Here is a 14,594-nt window from a genome sequence, read left to right as displayed (position 1 = left end):
TGCTGCTTCTTTAATGGAGTCTTGAGTCTCATGACTTTTCCCTTCACTATCTTTGATTATACTCACGGTATTTCTTGCCTTCCTGACTGTTGCTTGCTTGTGGAAGTATGAGGTATTCTTGTCTCCTTCACGCAACCATAGTTGTCGTGATTTTATCCTCCACTTGATCTCCTCATCTCTGGCTGTTTGCCTCAGCTGGGTGTACAGTCGAATCTCATCTTCTTTTGCTTGCTGGGTGAGACCAGAAACTTCGATATTTTGCTGGACTATCTCAAGGCTTTTCTTTTAAGTCTTTTTTAATGATCTCAGGTTCCTGGTAACTGTTCTTTGCCCAAGATTTGAGGGCCTGCCTAGTTCGCTTCAGCTTGGATTCCCAGATATACACCGGGGAACCCTCCACGTGCTGTGTCCACGTTTGCATCACCGCATCTCTAGCTGCAGGTTCTCGATTCCAGAGGGGAGAATATTTGAAAGGGAGGGGGCCAATCTGGCTATGACTGTACAGTGTGAGCGTGATTGGGTAGTGGTCCGAGGCGGAGATGTTGAGAATATCTGTCTGACCGGTAGAGAAGGTGGATAGGAAAGCGATGTTGATGAGAAAACGGTCAAGCCTTTCCATTATATTTCCAGCTCCTAAACGCCTGTTGCTCCATGTGTATCTTCTATTCTTAGGTTTTATGTCTACTAGCTCTTTCTCCTGCATAATATGCTCCAGCCTGTTTCTGAACGGATCTGAGCTAAAGTTCCCTCCTCTTTTCTCATTAGAATGCATAACTAGGTTTAGATCCCCAGCGAGAATGATATTGCTGTCATGGTCTTCTTCAATATTTGTATTCAGAGTATTCCAGCAAACTTCTTTTTCCTTGTAATGGTTTGGTGAGTAAACATTGTATATTTTAACCTCTGTTCCATTGTCCTTATTTTCCAGTTTAACACTAATCCAGTTCTGGTGGATTTTGGTGAAGCTGCAAGTCCATCTGCTATTGTCCCACATTGTAAGTATGCCACCCGAGGCTCCTCTGGCTTCGCTGGCGCACCCACTGTATTGCTTTTGTTGGTTGATGAGCTTGTTAGTTTCGGATTGATCTAGCTTCGTCTCTTGAATAAGAATGATTTCGGGCTTTTCACTTTGAATTAACTCCCTGAGGGCAGCTTTCTTGGTGGGGTGCCCTAATCCCCTGCTATTCCAGGACAGCAGCTTCATCATGATTTACCAGTGGTATGGAGAGGTGCCCGCCTCTCTTTGCCTTTGTTGTTGTTTTCCTTGTCCGAGTGTCCAAGGATGTAGGATTCTATAGGTGTTTGGGATCCCATTGCTATGTCTTTCTGAGCATTTTCTTCTCTATGCTGCTTAGCCGATTTCCTACCTGGCCCATGCTTTTTGGGGATGTCACTGGGCGCACCGTGTTCCTTTGATGAGCTTCTGGTGATTCTTATGGAGTTGGTATCAGGAGAAGGCTGAGAAGATTGAGGAGGAGAGGGATGGGGTTGCTGATCAGATGAGATGGGGTCCTGTTCGGGATCAACCTCAGACAAAGATGCAAAGGGGTTGGAAGAGGGAGGAATAGAGGGATCCGAGTGTCGAGAAGGTGAAGAAGGGATAATAGGAGGGTGCTGCTGAGGGGATGAGGGAGGGTGAGAATGAGATGAATGAGGATGAGAGGAGTGAAGCTGGGAAGGCCCTGGGGTTTCAGTTTCTGCTTGCTTCACGGATGGATTCATTTTTTTTCGTTTTACCGTTTCCCATTGTCCTTCTTGCTCTGTTGATTCTACATTTATAAGTTTGGGGCATCTATTAGCAAAATGTCCATATTCGTGACATACCTTGCACTTGAAGGGGATCTGTTCGTAGTCCAGCTGTTGGATATGGCACCAGTCATCTACTTTCAACTTGATTGCTTCCGGTAGTCCGCGTCCCAGGTCAACTTCCACACATATTCGCGCACAGGCCTGCATGTTATCCTTTGGTTCACTTCGATCTATGTATTTCCCGACCGCGTTCCCTATTGCTTTGACCGAATCATCTCCCCAGCAGTGAAGAGGGAGATGAGGGAGTCTGACCCAAACAGGAACAACACTTGGAATGTCCAGCTCGGGGTCGAAGTCCGGAGTCCATTTGTTGAGGTAGAGACCTCTGGAATCCATGAAGTAAGGCCCATTTCTAAAGATTAGATCCTTGTCCTCCTTGGTTTCAAAGTGAAAAGTGAAGTATCCTCTGCCACAAAACCTAATGGAAATTTTCCCTTGGACCTTGTCTGCCCAGTTACGCTCCACCCATCTTTGCACAGTTTTGGGTGAAGGCCATAGTCCTGTAAATTGACCGATTAATCCTTTCTCTGCTAGTGAGATGGCTGCCATGCGAGGAATAGTCGGAGGCAAGTGTACTTCCTGTAACACATCGAGTTTCTTGACAAACTTGGTTGCTGTAGGTCTTGGTCTTTGCTGAGGGAGCGATTTCACCAGGTTGGAGAAGGCTTGCTGCAGGTCCGGATCCCCTCCAGGTGGATCCGGAGGGTCCATGGGAAAGAACGCGAACAGAAACGCAGTCGAAGGCTATGGGCCGAGGGCAAGCTCAGGCGCGCGCGCGCGCAGAGCAGCAGCAGCAACAGGTTTTCTTAACTATGTCTCTAAAGTTCACACTAAAGTTATGGTAAACAATATTTTTAAATAAATATAACCTTTTGTTCTTTTGAGCATGGAATAATTCCCCAATCATTGACATTAACCCCAATGGAATCACTTATGTCCAAACATGTTTTTTTTTTCTACCTAAAGACTGAGCTAATATATTAAGAAAAAGAAAATATTTACAGAGAGAGGAACAGGCCTCTGAGGATGAATAACTTCACCCTCCATCTGAAAAGCAGTACAGGTGCACAAGGCTACCTGATTTACAAAGATAGATGCAATAGAGATGAGCATGGACAAAACAACAGCATTTAGTCCTCTGACTAACAAGAGAAATTCCTCCAAAAAGAACAACAGCAGCATAATCGTAGAACCAAAGAGCCTTTGCATGCCTCTCGCACCTTGCTGCTGAATTCATTGTGGCATTAGAGGGTAGGATGAGAGGGGATTCCAGAGATCTGGAATCACTGCGAAATCTGGGCATACCACTACCCTTAAAGAAAAAACGGGGCATCTCGGAAAGAAAGAGACCCCTCCACAACTCCAAAACCAAATCACTGTGCAGCAACAAAAACAACAAATTTAGCCTTCGAAGGCTCACCTTATGCTTTGTTGTCAAATTCTGGTGTATTTTCATCTTCGTTCACTGGCTGACGGGAACCCGGCGGGAATGTTGGCGGTTGAAGCGGCCCCAGAACACGAGCATGCTCCTCAGGGTTGACTACGCCTCGAGGAGGATTATCATTACCAATTTCCGCCCTCTCTTGAGTAATGCCAGCCTGAGCCAGCTCCCCAGCATCTTCCTCCTGGCTATCTGAATCTTCATCATCTTCCTCAGTCGCAATAACAGTGATTAGCAAAGACACCTTCGATCTCTTTTTCTGGCATCTGAAAGTGAAACTATAGGTATGCATTTGACTATCTTGCTCGTCCGATTCCTCTGACGGAGAAGACGGAGGTGCAGCCATAGCCAATGGTGGAATTTCCCTTGCCTGGACCTCCTCCCTTCTGCTAATACCCCAGACACCGCCTCTGCGCGGGACTCCACGCTGTCTCGGCGCCATGAACCTTGAAACGTGAGGGCGATTGACGATGTGAAACCGAATTTCCCCACACAGAACTTGAGCTCCCCGAACCACACTATTTGAAAGCTGAACTCGGTTATGAGTTCTTGGCTTAGAGCGATAGAGCGCCCCCTGAGCAGAGGTGTGGCCTCTGCCTCCGCTCACAACTCCAGAAATCGCACCCTCTCCTCTTTGCTCAGAGCAAAGCATGAAAATACCACAAACATTCTCATTCTGGCACAGATGCGCATTTATGTAGTTCCATATGCTGAACTCTCTGGAGGCCTCCATTACGAAACCCAACAACCTTGCGTACAGAACCGTTAAGTTCACTCGCTCGAAACCATCTCCTCTCTGCATAATCTTCACCTCGGCCTTTAATGGCATTAAAGTATGGCAGAGCCACCTAGTGTGGCCGTCCTGCCAGGTTTCAAAGTCATGCCAGCTGCCCATTGCTGGTAAACATATTGCCACCCGCATCCGGGTGAGAATCATCTTGTAGTTGCAAATCTCTGTCTAACAGTGCTTGGAAGGTGGATAGCTGATCTGTCGACAGTATATCATATAGAGGGCCAACTGAAAGGTCATTTTCGCTTTCCGCTCCCATATTAGCAAGGAAATCAGCTGGCTTATTCACATCCCTCTTTATGTGTTGGAATGAAACTGCTTTGTTCTCTTGCAACCAATGTTGAATTTGTTCCAGTCTAGATGCCAAATGCCAGCTACTGCTGATTTTATGAACTTGGGAGCCCTGTTGGAGTTTTAAGGCAATGTTTATTAGGAGTTGGGAGTCCCCTTCCACTATCAGTGGGAGATAATTACCCTGCTGCGCCAGAGTAAGACCTTTCCATAAAGCCTCCAGTTCCGTTGCATTGTTAGTATTCCACCCAATAGTACCATGAGAGATGAGAAGGGATTTACCCTTATGGTCTCTGATAATGCCACCGTAACCATCTGACCCGGATTACCTTTCGATGCGCCATCGAAGTTCAGATGGAACACATTGATGGGAGGTGGCTTCCACTTTACTGAATCAGTTTGGTGCTTTGCTGAGCTATCCTTGACAGGAATCTGATCTTGTATCGTTATCTGCCAGTTGTTCCAGATAGCCAGTTCCTGTGATTGCTTTGGGTAGTCATCTTGGGACCATTTCTTTGTGGTGAGAGTTTCTTTGATATTGTTATGAATTCCTTTCCATACCTGCTCCAGTGTCATTGTTTGACCTTTGAAGATCCTCCTGTTCCTTTCCTTCCAGATATTCCACATCACGAAACCCGGTATAGTTTGCCAAAGGATGTTTAGAATTTTGCACTCGTATGGTGATTGAGGCCATTGACTTATTGTATTTTTGATATCCCCCGGAACTCTACCTTCCTTTTGACATCGAAATGCCACCTTTTCCCAGATCTTTCTGCTCATCTGGCACGTCTGCATTAGGTGTAAGGCGATTTCTTCTTCCTAATTACATATAAGGCATATGGAAGGACCGAAGAATCCCCTTCTTCTGAGATTATCCCAGGTTAGTATTCTATTATATGAAAGGAGCCAGAGAAAGGTGGATACCTTCGGCCATATTGGGGGTTTCCATATTTTGCTCCATATCTGATCTTTGACCATTTTGTCTTTTATGATGATCCTGTAGGCCTCCTTTGTGCTGAATGTACCCTTCTCTTCATAACCCCATCTCAATGTGTCCATGCCTGCTTGCTTTAATATCCTGCGTTTATTTAACTCGGTATTGAGAGTGAGTTGGTTGTGATTTGAGCTACGTGGAAGAATAAGGCTGGTTTCTTTCCACTCTCTCTGCTCTTGATTACTTTTTTCTTTCCAGCAATTTCTTATTTTCTCCTGCGGGGTGATCTCCCAATCATGAATTGTATGCATACACTCCTTAAGATTTGGTAGCTGCTGCTAGGAGTCTTCCCAGAACCTGGCAGTTTGACCATCCTTCACCTCCCAAAAGCTATGTTTTTGGATAAGGTCTCTATGCTGAATAGCCGAGTTCCATATTAATGATCCTTTACTTGTTTCTGACATTCTTATCCTTTCTTCTAAGGGTAAGTTCCTTGAGTATTTTGCTGTCCAGAGACACGCCCAGGGGGTATTGCAGTTTGAAAGCCACCGCCACCATATTTTCGCCCCCATGGTCATATTGCTTAGTTCTGGATCTCTGAGTCCTAATCCTCCTGCCAGCCTCGGAAGACAAACCTTTTCCCAATGAAGGAGAGCCCATTTTCTGTTTGGTCTAGAGCTGCCCCATAGGAAATTCCTCTGTAATTTTTTAATTGCCTTAAGAACCCATTTTGGCACTGCTAAAATGGAAAATAAATACAACGGCATAGATTGCAGAACTGACTTGATAAGTACAATCCTACTGGCCATATTGAGCGATCTGTAGGTCCAAAGGAGTAATTTGGCTTCAAGTTTTTCAAGCAGGATTGTCCACGATGAATGCTTGAGGGCTGATGCGATAAGAGGAGTGCCTAGATAGGAGGAGGGCAGAGAAGCCTTGGAAAAGACAAGAATACGCACTATGGCTCTTTGGGTATAGGGAGGGGTATTAAAGAAGAATACTTGGGATTTTGCATTATTTATGAGGGCTCCAGATGCTTTTGAGAAAGAGTCCAAAATGGATTTGAAAATGCGGGATTCTTGAACAGAGGAGTGGCCGAATAACATACTATCATCAACAAATTGTTGATGAGAGACAGCAGGGAGATGGTGGACGGCTATACCCTTGAGCTTATGCTCTTGAATGGCTGCTTTTATACTTCGCCCCAAACCTTCAGCCAGAATTACAAACAAAAAGGGGGACAAGGGATCTCCCTGCCTAATGCCCCGAGAAGGACGAAAGGTGGTAGAAGGAATCCCATTGATGAGGATAGAGAAGAATGAAGAAGAGATGAGACTACTTACCCATCTGACCCAAGGGGGAGTGAATCCAAAAGCCAGGAGGGTTTTTTGCAAATAATTCCAGCTAATACAATCGAATGCTTTTGAAAGATCGATTTTTAGGAGCATCCCCGACTTTTTTAATTGTTTGAGAGAATGCAATATTTCATGGGTAAGGATAATCCCATCAGTTATTTGACGCCCTTCAACATACCCGGATTTCTCAGGAGAAATGATGAGGGGCAGCAAGGGCTTCAGCCTAAGAGCAATAACCTTTGAGACAATTTTATAAATGATATTACATAAAGCAATGGGTCGATACTTATCTGGAGTGCTTGATTCCGTAGACTTGGGAATTAAAGCTAGAAAGGTGGCATTCATGGCTGGATACATCCATCTGAGAGTCCTTCATTCCTCCATGACCTGCCATACTTCCCATTTTATTAGTTCCCAAAAATGTTGAAAGAAGTTCGACGTAAATCCATCTGGACCGGGAGCTTTCCCTGCCTTTAATTTGTTCACTGCTGTTTCTACCTCTTGGAGACTGATCGGTTTAAGAAGCAGAGTATTCTGATCTTCCGTGATTATTCTTGGTATGTGCCTGGTGATGTTCTCAATGGTTGCGGATCTGTTAATATTGGGTTCTTGAGTCATCTGTTTGAAGTAGTTCACAAACTCCTTTTCTATTCCTTCATGATCTTCGATTTTGATTCCTTGCTCATTAGTTACAGAGGATATTTGGTTGATCATACGCCTTTGGACTGTTGTTTTGTGAAAGAATTTTGTATTCTTTTCACCTTCCTTCAGCCACCTAATCCTTGACTTCTGCCTCCACAGTGTCTCTTCTTGCAGCTCTCTTTCTAGAATTTGTTTTTCAATTACTTGTTCTTGTAGAGTCAATTCCTCGGATCGGCCATGAGAAATGATTCTTTGTTGGGTATCCTTCATTTTTTGAAGTAGGATTTCTTTTGATTTGAAGATATTTCCAAATGTAGATTTATTCCAACGTTTTATTTCCTCTTTGAGATACTTCAGCTTCTTTTGAAATAAGGCCATTCTTGTCCCCTCCGTTGCTCTAAAGCTTGCCCAGGTTGTCTTTATGAATTCATGGAAGTCCGGATCTGTTAACCAGAAAGCTTCAAATCTGAATGGCCTCCTTAAACTCTGGCCTGGTCTACTCCAGTTTAAGGCAATGGGCCAGTGGTCCGATCCTGAATACGGTAGGATTGAGGCTGTAAATTCTCCACCCATGTACACTGCATTATCAGAGATTAGGAATCGATCCAGTCGCGAAGCCACCTGCATCGGTTCCGTCCTCTTGTTGTCCCAGGTATATATGCCATTTTCTGTAGGAAGATCAATCATCCAATTGTCTTGAATGAAATCTTTAAGTAGAGTACCATCTCTGTTTATTCTGCAACGTCCTCCTCTCTTTTCCTCCAGATTTGCAATCATATTATAATCTCCACCTGAGATCCATAGCGGGTACATTCTGTTTACATTAAGTTGTGTTAATGCATCCAAAATATCAGCTTTTTTTTGGGTTTCTTGTGGGAAGTATACATTTGTAATATGCCGAGCAATATTTGTGCCTTGCAGATGAAACTTGGCTTGAATGAAGTTTCTATTTGCATGAATATTGTCCAGATGTATCACCCTTGCGTCCCAGAGGATTTCCAAACCTCCTGAAGCGCCCTGTGCTTCCACTGCTGTGACTTGCCCCGCCGGCCACGCCTTAGCTGCTACTTTTTCTAGAACTACTTGTTTACATTTTGTCTCTTGCAGGAAAAGAATTGCTGGTTTTTCTTCCATTATCATGTTTTTGAGAAGTCTACCTTTCTTTTGGCCGTTAAGCCCTCGAATGTTCCATGATATCAATTTCATTGGGAATGTTTGGGGTGGATGTTAAAATACTTGGTAAGATGGGCGTATCTGCCTGAATCGACAAGGACTTCTCCAACCTTGATGGTTCTCTCCAGAGCAGACTTTCTTCCACGCTTTTTGCTGTCTTTTGAAATAAACGTCCCATCCCATTGGCTGCCTGTTTGCACCCCTAGTGAATATTTCTTCTGGGCTTTATGCAAAACCGCCGTCAGTTTGTCCACTTGTGTTGCAGTTATCTTGTCGAAATTCTTAGTTTTACACGCGGCCTCCAAACCAAGAATGTCCAGTTCTCCTATATCAAATGTTTCTCTATCCTCATCCATATTTTTGACTTCTTGATGGCTTGCTTCTTCTTCCCGTGCTTGTACTGAACCTGGATCCGTTGTGTCTATCTCCATCTCTGGTTGGCTCCAGCTTTTCATTTTGGTGCTTTGGATGTTACTGTCCTGTACCTCGCTTTTTCCTTTCGATGACTCTTTGGGATCCTCTGACATGTTCGGATTTCATATACGCTCAGATGACATAGGATTTTGGACTGGTTGCTCTTCCTCAGCTAAAGCAGCAAAGCTATTACTCGTTGAAGGCTTTGTAGGATCCTTCGTGACCTGCCTGTTCTGAGACGACTGTTTCTTATTTCCTCTTCTGCGGTTCGCTACTCTGGTGAACCCCTCGGTCGATTGCTTGTCCTGATCTTGTTCCGTGGGCTTATTATTTAACGGGCAATCTCTGAACAAGTGCCCTAAGGCATGGCATCTTCTACACCTAAAGGGAACATGTTCATAGTCTATTAACTGGATCCATTCTTCATCCTCATGAGTAAGTTTTACCTTATCAGGCAGGGGTTCCTTTAGGTCCATGTAGACGCAGATCCGAGCATATGAGGTATACTTCTTCATTTTCGTTTCTTCTGCAACCTTGACAAAATCCCCCAGAACCTTCCCAATCTCCTTAAGCGATTCTTCTTCCCAGTATTCCCATGGAAATGAGTATAACCTGATCCAAAATGGTACCCAGCTCAGATCCTCCTTGTCTGGGTTAAACTTTGCTACCCATTCTCTAAGGAATAGACCCGCTGAGTTAAAGAAATAAGGTCCGTTCTCAAAGATTCTGTTTTTGTCCTCCAGGCAGTTGAAAACTGCTGTAAAGAAACCTTTTGGGCCTAAATGCAGGGATATATGCCCTTTCGGGTGCCATTTGATGCTAATCCATGTCCTCAGGGCTCTCGCATTTGGCCAAATGCCTATAAATTTGCCAATGAGGGCGCGATCCTTCATATATTGGATTCTTGCATTGATCCTGTGACTGGGGAACTCCACTGTTGGCGTATGCTTAGCAACAGACTTGCATGTAGATGATCTCACTCTCTGATCCTCTGGCTAAGCTTGATCTGTCTGCTTGTCCGGCGTACCTTCATTTTCGTTTTCATTTGTTCTCTGTTCCTGCCCAGAATTGGATTGCTTTTCGGGCTGCCTTTCATCGTTTGGGGAATCCCCTTCTGCCCCCTGGCGGGGGTTCATTTCCTCTGCTGCCAACGTTTTGCGATCGTGCTGCGCAGCACTGCGGCCTTGGGGTGGGCAACTGCCCCTGCAGTCCGCCTGCCTCTGCAGGTCTGCAACAAACCCTAGCCACTATACCCTGCTTCTCTGCTCATCTTCCTCCGTTCGCCGCCATGAAGGATATGTCCAAACATGTTACTAGATATCTAATATTTCAATTATGGGTTCAAGACTCCATAATTTTTAAATGCTTAAGTTCCTCCTTGACTTTCGACAATCATTTATCTAAATATTGAATATTCTCCACCACGGATTTAATTAACAAATTTATATTCATAATAATGTTTATTTGCTCATTATCATTTTATGGATATTTCCATAATATTCAAATGTAAAAAAATAACAAAATTCTATCTTTTATGCATCATGAATTCATTATTATGCATTTGAATATATTTTATACCCCATGCTTATTAAAATACATTACTTACTTTAACACTCTCTAATTCTTCATACATTATAATGCATTATTATTACCTTTTATAGTTTTTCCCGTCAAGGTTTCCATGTTTCACTCTTAAATTTTATTACATTTTAATTATTAATCTAAACACTTTCTAAATCATGACACATTGGAAAATTATGTCTAAAACTATTTTTACATTTATCACAATTCTTAACAAACGCAAAGTTCATTATATTTCACTCTTTGCATAAAGTCAAAAAGTCCATACAACAATTTGCTATCCAATTCACTAAATCTTAATACAAATAAGCATGCCTACAACACACTAGTAATGCAAACCAGATCTGATGATAATGCAAATTAAACACCTATTAAATCTCATCATAATAACTCACCAAACACATCTATTAACCGGCAGGGACTAGCGCCACAACAGTGGCTCCTTGTTTTATATATAAAGTTTGAAAATAGCGAGGTTATATTATAGTTATGTTTAAGAAAAATATTTTATTACGGTAGTTTATTTTAAGAAATTCATATATTGAATATAAACAAAATTACATAGCATCTTGATATTATATGTAGAATATATCTTTCTTTGCAATAATCTTGAGAAATTTCTTATACATTTATAAAAATAAATCTATTTTATACTATATGATGATATTTCTTATTTGATAATGTGTAAGGTGATTTGATAATTTTATTTTATACTATATTTCTTATTTGAAAATGTGTAAGGCGATTTGATAATTTTATTAGATAAATTTCAAAAAGTTTATTAATAATAACATATTAAAAAGGTAAGGAAATTAATAATGAAAATTTTATAATTCTATCTCTGGTATAAAGAAAACTATAAACACAAAATAAAATTTTTAAATTAAACAACAATTATTCCATTAAAAAAAAAAAAACTATCAACATAATTAAAACTAAAATCATTAGGTAAATCAATTTTTCATGTTAAACCATTCAAGTAAATCACTTTCTCGTGTTATTGTTAAGAGTAATATAAATTTATTACTTTTACATATTTTATATGTGGAGTGTTTTTGTGTGCTCCTTTAAAGAGTGTTTTCTCTTTTAAATAGCTTATATTCCACATAAAAACCATGAGTCAATACCATAGATCAATAAATTATTTTTATTTTTTATCCTCTCACCACAAATATTCCCCTTTAAAAAAATATCAACATAATTAAAACTAAAATCATTCAATTAAATCACCTTACAATGTTAAAACTATTCAAGTAAATCACCTAATATGTTAAAAATAATACAACCTTATACTAAGTTATTCCATTGATCGTAAGAGTGCAATAACTAAATGATGCCCTCTGTGACAACACTGGGACAAAGCATTAAAATTGTGTATAGTAGCTGTAATGATATTATGGGAAATTTTACTTTTGCTTAAAATTAAGTCATCTTATGGTTTTCCATGTTTTGGAAGCCGTCCAGGCTTATTGTAATGTATTTATATGATTTACAGGAGAATTTATTTCTTAGGCGTTAGTTTATCCAATATTTAAAATGGAAATTTTTGTTTTTGAATAGTTCAGTACAAATCCAATGTAAATTTTCGGAATATCTCAAATCTGATACTTGGTTAAACAAATATTTTTCCCTAAACATTAGAATTCAGTAATATTCTCAAAATCTACAATTAATATAAAGATTCTATTCCAACTCAACTTATTCTAATTTATTATCTTCTGTAAATCAATGTTTCTGAACATACCTATCTCACCCCCCAAAAGAACAATTAGCCCTGCAAACCTTACTATCAGTGGAAACAGAAATTGGGAGCTCTCGAGTGGACTTGGGTTGTTAGACTGGCGTTGGGAGAGCGGAAGGATGCCCAATCAAGTTTTAATGGTAACATACTAAAATGGAAGAAAAAAAATCCATATAAAAATATATACTTGCTACTTTACTAGGATTTCCGTACATTGAATTAGCATTTGAGAATCTGATGGATAGGAGCGAGGGCCTCACGGTTTTATTTTTGGATATATTTTGAATATGTAATTAAGCTAAGGACGAATCAACAATAAATTTTATTTTTAATTGAAAAAATAGTGTTTAGAATGCATAAATAATCTTGTTGTTTATTGGAACATAATATTTGTGGAAACTAAACTTCGCCACTAACCATTGGATCATATATGGTAGTGCAATTCACATGAAAAATAACACAGAATCAAAATCTATCCATGAACTAGAACAATAGAAAAATGCACCACACAAAGAGGATGGGATGGTGGCCGCAAAGAGAGTTCATGTTCCAAAAAGTTCAAATTTAGACAAGGAACACCCACCAAAAATAACCATGAGCCATTTGAGAATGGTTGGATTTCGGGTCACAGAAAATCCAGAAGAAAAAGAAAAAGAAAAAAAGTTAAGTAATTAATATCACACAACTTCTAAGGTTTCTTTGTTTTTTTTCTTTATTTTTTTTTTCTAATTTTTTTTAGACATATAAACCTCGGCTGGTGATAGCATTTACAAAATGTAATTTTTTTTTTTAAGTAACAATAAAATTACAGGCTCTTCACCCCGATCGGGGTGCGAACCAGTGGTTGGGACAACGAACGGAGATTAACGAGGAGTACACATTAGTACTGTACCACCACCGCCCACACGCTTGAGGCGATGGGTGTGGTGGCCCTTGGCATGATTGCATGAAGGGAGGTAGGAAAACTGGCAGCGAGGGTGGTGGAGGAGAAGGTTTTAATGAGAGAAAGGGTAGGCAGGTGGATGATGTTGGTGAGTTTGTTCATGGATGGAGGAGCTGGTGCACTGGACGAGTCTGGGGACGCCATCCTCAGCTTCAAGCTTGTCAACCCTGCAAATATCAACGGGTATGTTTTCCAGTGTCTCTCTTCCATTGCAATGTTGACCCGTTTGGGTTTCTGCTGGAGGGAGTGGGGGGAAATTAGGAAAGATAATTGGGAAGTTAAAAATTTTGGTGGAATTAGGGTGCCGCTTGGTTGTGTTGGCTTTGTCCTGCGTCTATATTTTGCTACTGCTGGGTATCGCTGCAATTTCCCTCTCGTTCGAAATATTACTGTCACGCATGGGGATGTTGGGAATTGTTGGCCGAAGGCTAAGTGGGGATGAAGGTAGGGGTCTTGCGGTAGAGGTCGTGAGCTTGGTGCAGAGGGGCACGAGTGTCAGTTAAGCAACTGCCTAGGTGCGAACCACTGTTGTCGACACCAATGCAGTTGCTCGGAAGTAGATAAAAACCAATGCAGATAAGGAACTCCTAGGAATAACGGGTGCAAAGTCAGGCATGAAAATATCAGAGGCTATATGCTGGTGTCTTGGGTAGAAGGGAAGGGGTCTGCTAACCATGGCTGGCGTAACGCTGACAAACGGAAACGCTTACCAACTTGGAATTGTCAAGGGGAAAAGAACCAGTCTGCGGGCGTGAGGAGTTCGGTATGGTGACGGGGTCGCATTGTTCGTAGCAGTAGGCCGATCCCCCATGGGGAATGGACCTATGACCACGAAGGCCCTGACACAGATACCAAATGGAAAAGGGAGCAGAAAGGTGGGGCATTTATCAGTGGTAATCCAACTCAAGGACGAGAGAATTGTTATATCATGATGAATTGTTTTTGGTTAGCAAATTGTTGCTCTGAACATGTTTGGGGCATCTCCGTCATGGCTCGACCCACAAAAATTCATGGTCGTAGAAGACAAATACAGGTGCCTAGAAACGAAAAGGAACCGAGCACGTTTGAGCCTTGCAGGGATAGAAAATCAGTGGAAAGGCTTATCACTTAGACTGTCAAGGCATATTGCGAGGGCACTGATGAAGGTATTCAGAAAATTTTAGAGGAATGCGAAGTAAAAGTTAAGTAGGGTAGCGAGACTAATGAAAACATGGATGACTGGAGGACCCTTGTCCCGGACCCTAGTACCACTAGAACCAGGATAACGCAATTTAAGTAGACCTTATACCTTTATTGGCTGATGAAAATCCTGTTGGGCAAGGCCATGGAGCAAATCTTGGTAGGCATGGTTGTTTCTGTCCAAGGCATGCCGAGCTACAAACATGAATTCCAGAAAGTTTAATGTCAACTCCATAAGCAAGATATCAGGCTTGGCAGAATTGAAAAGCATATCCCATGCATCTTGGAACTGTCTGAGATG

General features: G+C 41.6%; 2 protein-coding genes across 2 annotated transcripts; both read right to left on the bottom strand.

The window, feature by feature from the left end:
* Nucleotides 1-271: 271 nt before the first annotated feature.
* On the bottom strand, nucleotides 272-1,207 carry LOC149213812 (uncharacterized). The gene has a single exon (XM_089389165.1). It carries the CDS (start codon nucleotides 1,205-1,207, stop codon nucleotides 272-274), a length of 936 nt encoding a protein of 311 aa, XP_089245291.1.
* Nucleotides 1,208-8,971: 7,764 nt separating this feature from the next.
* On the bottom strand, nucleotides 8,972-9,742 carry LOC149213811 (uncharacterized). Its single transcript, XM_089389164.1, has one exon. The coding sequence runs from the start codon at nucleotides 9,740-9,742 to the stop codon at nucleotides 8,972-8,974; it is 771 nt and encodes a 256-aa protein (XP_089245290.1).
* Nucleotides 9,743-14,594: the final 4,852 nt, after the last annotated feature.

This window comes from Pinus tabuliformis, chromosome 1_1 (genome assembly GCF_031772625.1).
Source record: "Pinus tabuliformis cultivar Carrire ecotype Pingquan chromosome 1_1, CPIR1, whole genome shotgun sequence".
Lineage (NCBI taxonomy): Eukaryota > Viridiplantae > Streptophyta > Pinopsida > Pinales > Pinaceae > Pinus > Pinus tabuliformis.
Note: the sequence above shows the minus strand (reverse complement) of the source record. Positions and strands in the feature narration are given on the sequence as shown.

What these genes read in the sequence shown, in the direction of transcription:
- LOC149213812 (XM_089389165.1), bottom strand. Translation starts at nt 1,207, where the DNA reads ATGATGAAGCTGCTGTCCTGGAATAGCAGGGGATTAGGGCACCCCACC.
- LOC149213811 (XM_089389164.1), bottom strand. Translation starts at nt 9,742, where the DNA reads ATGAAGGATCGCGCCCTCATTGGCAAATTTATAGGCATTTGGCCAAAT.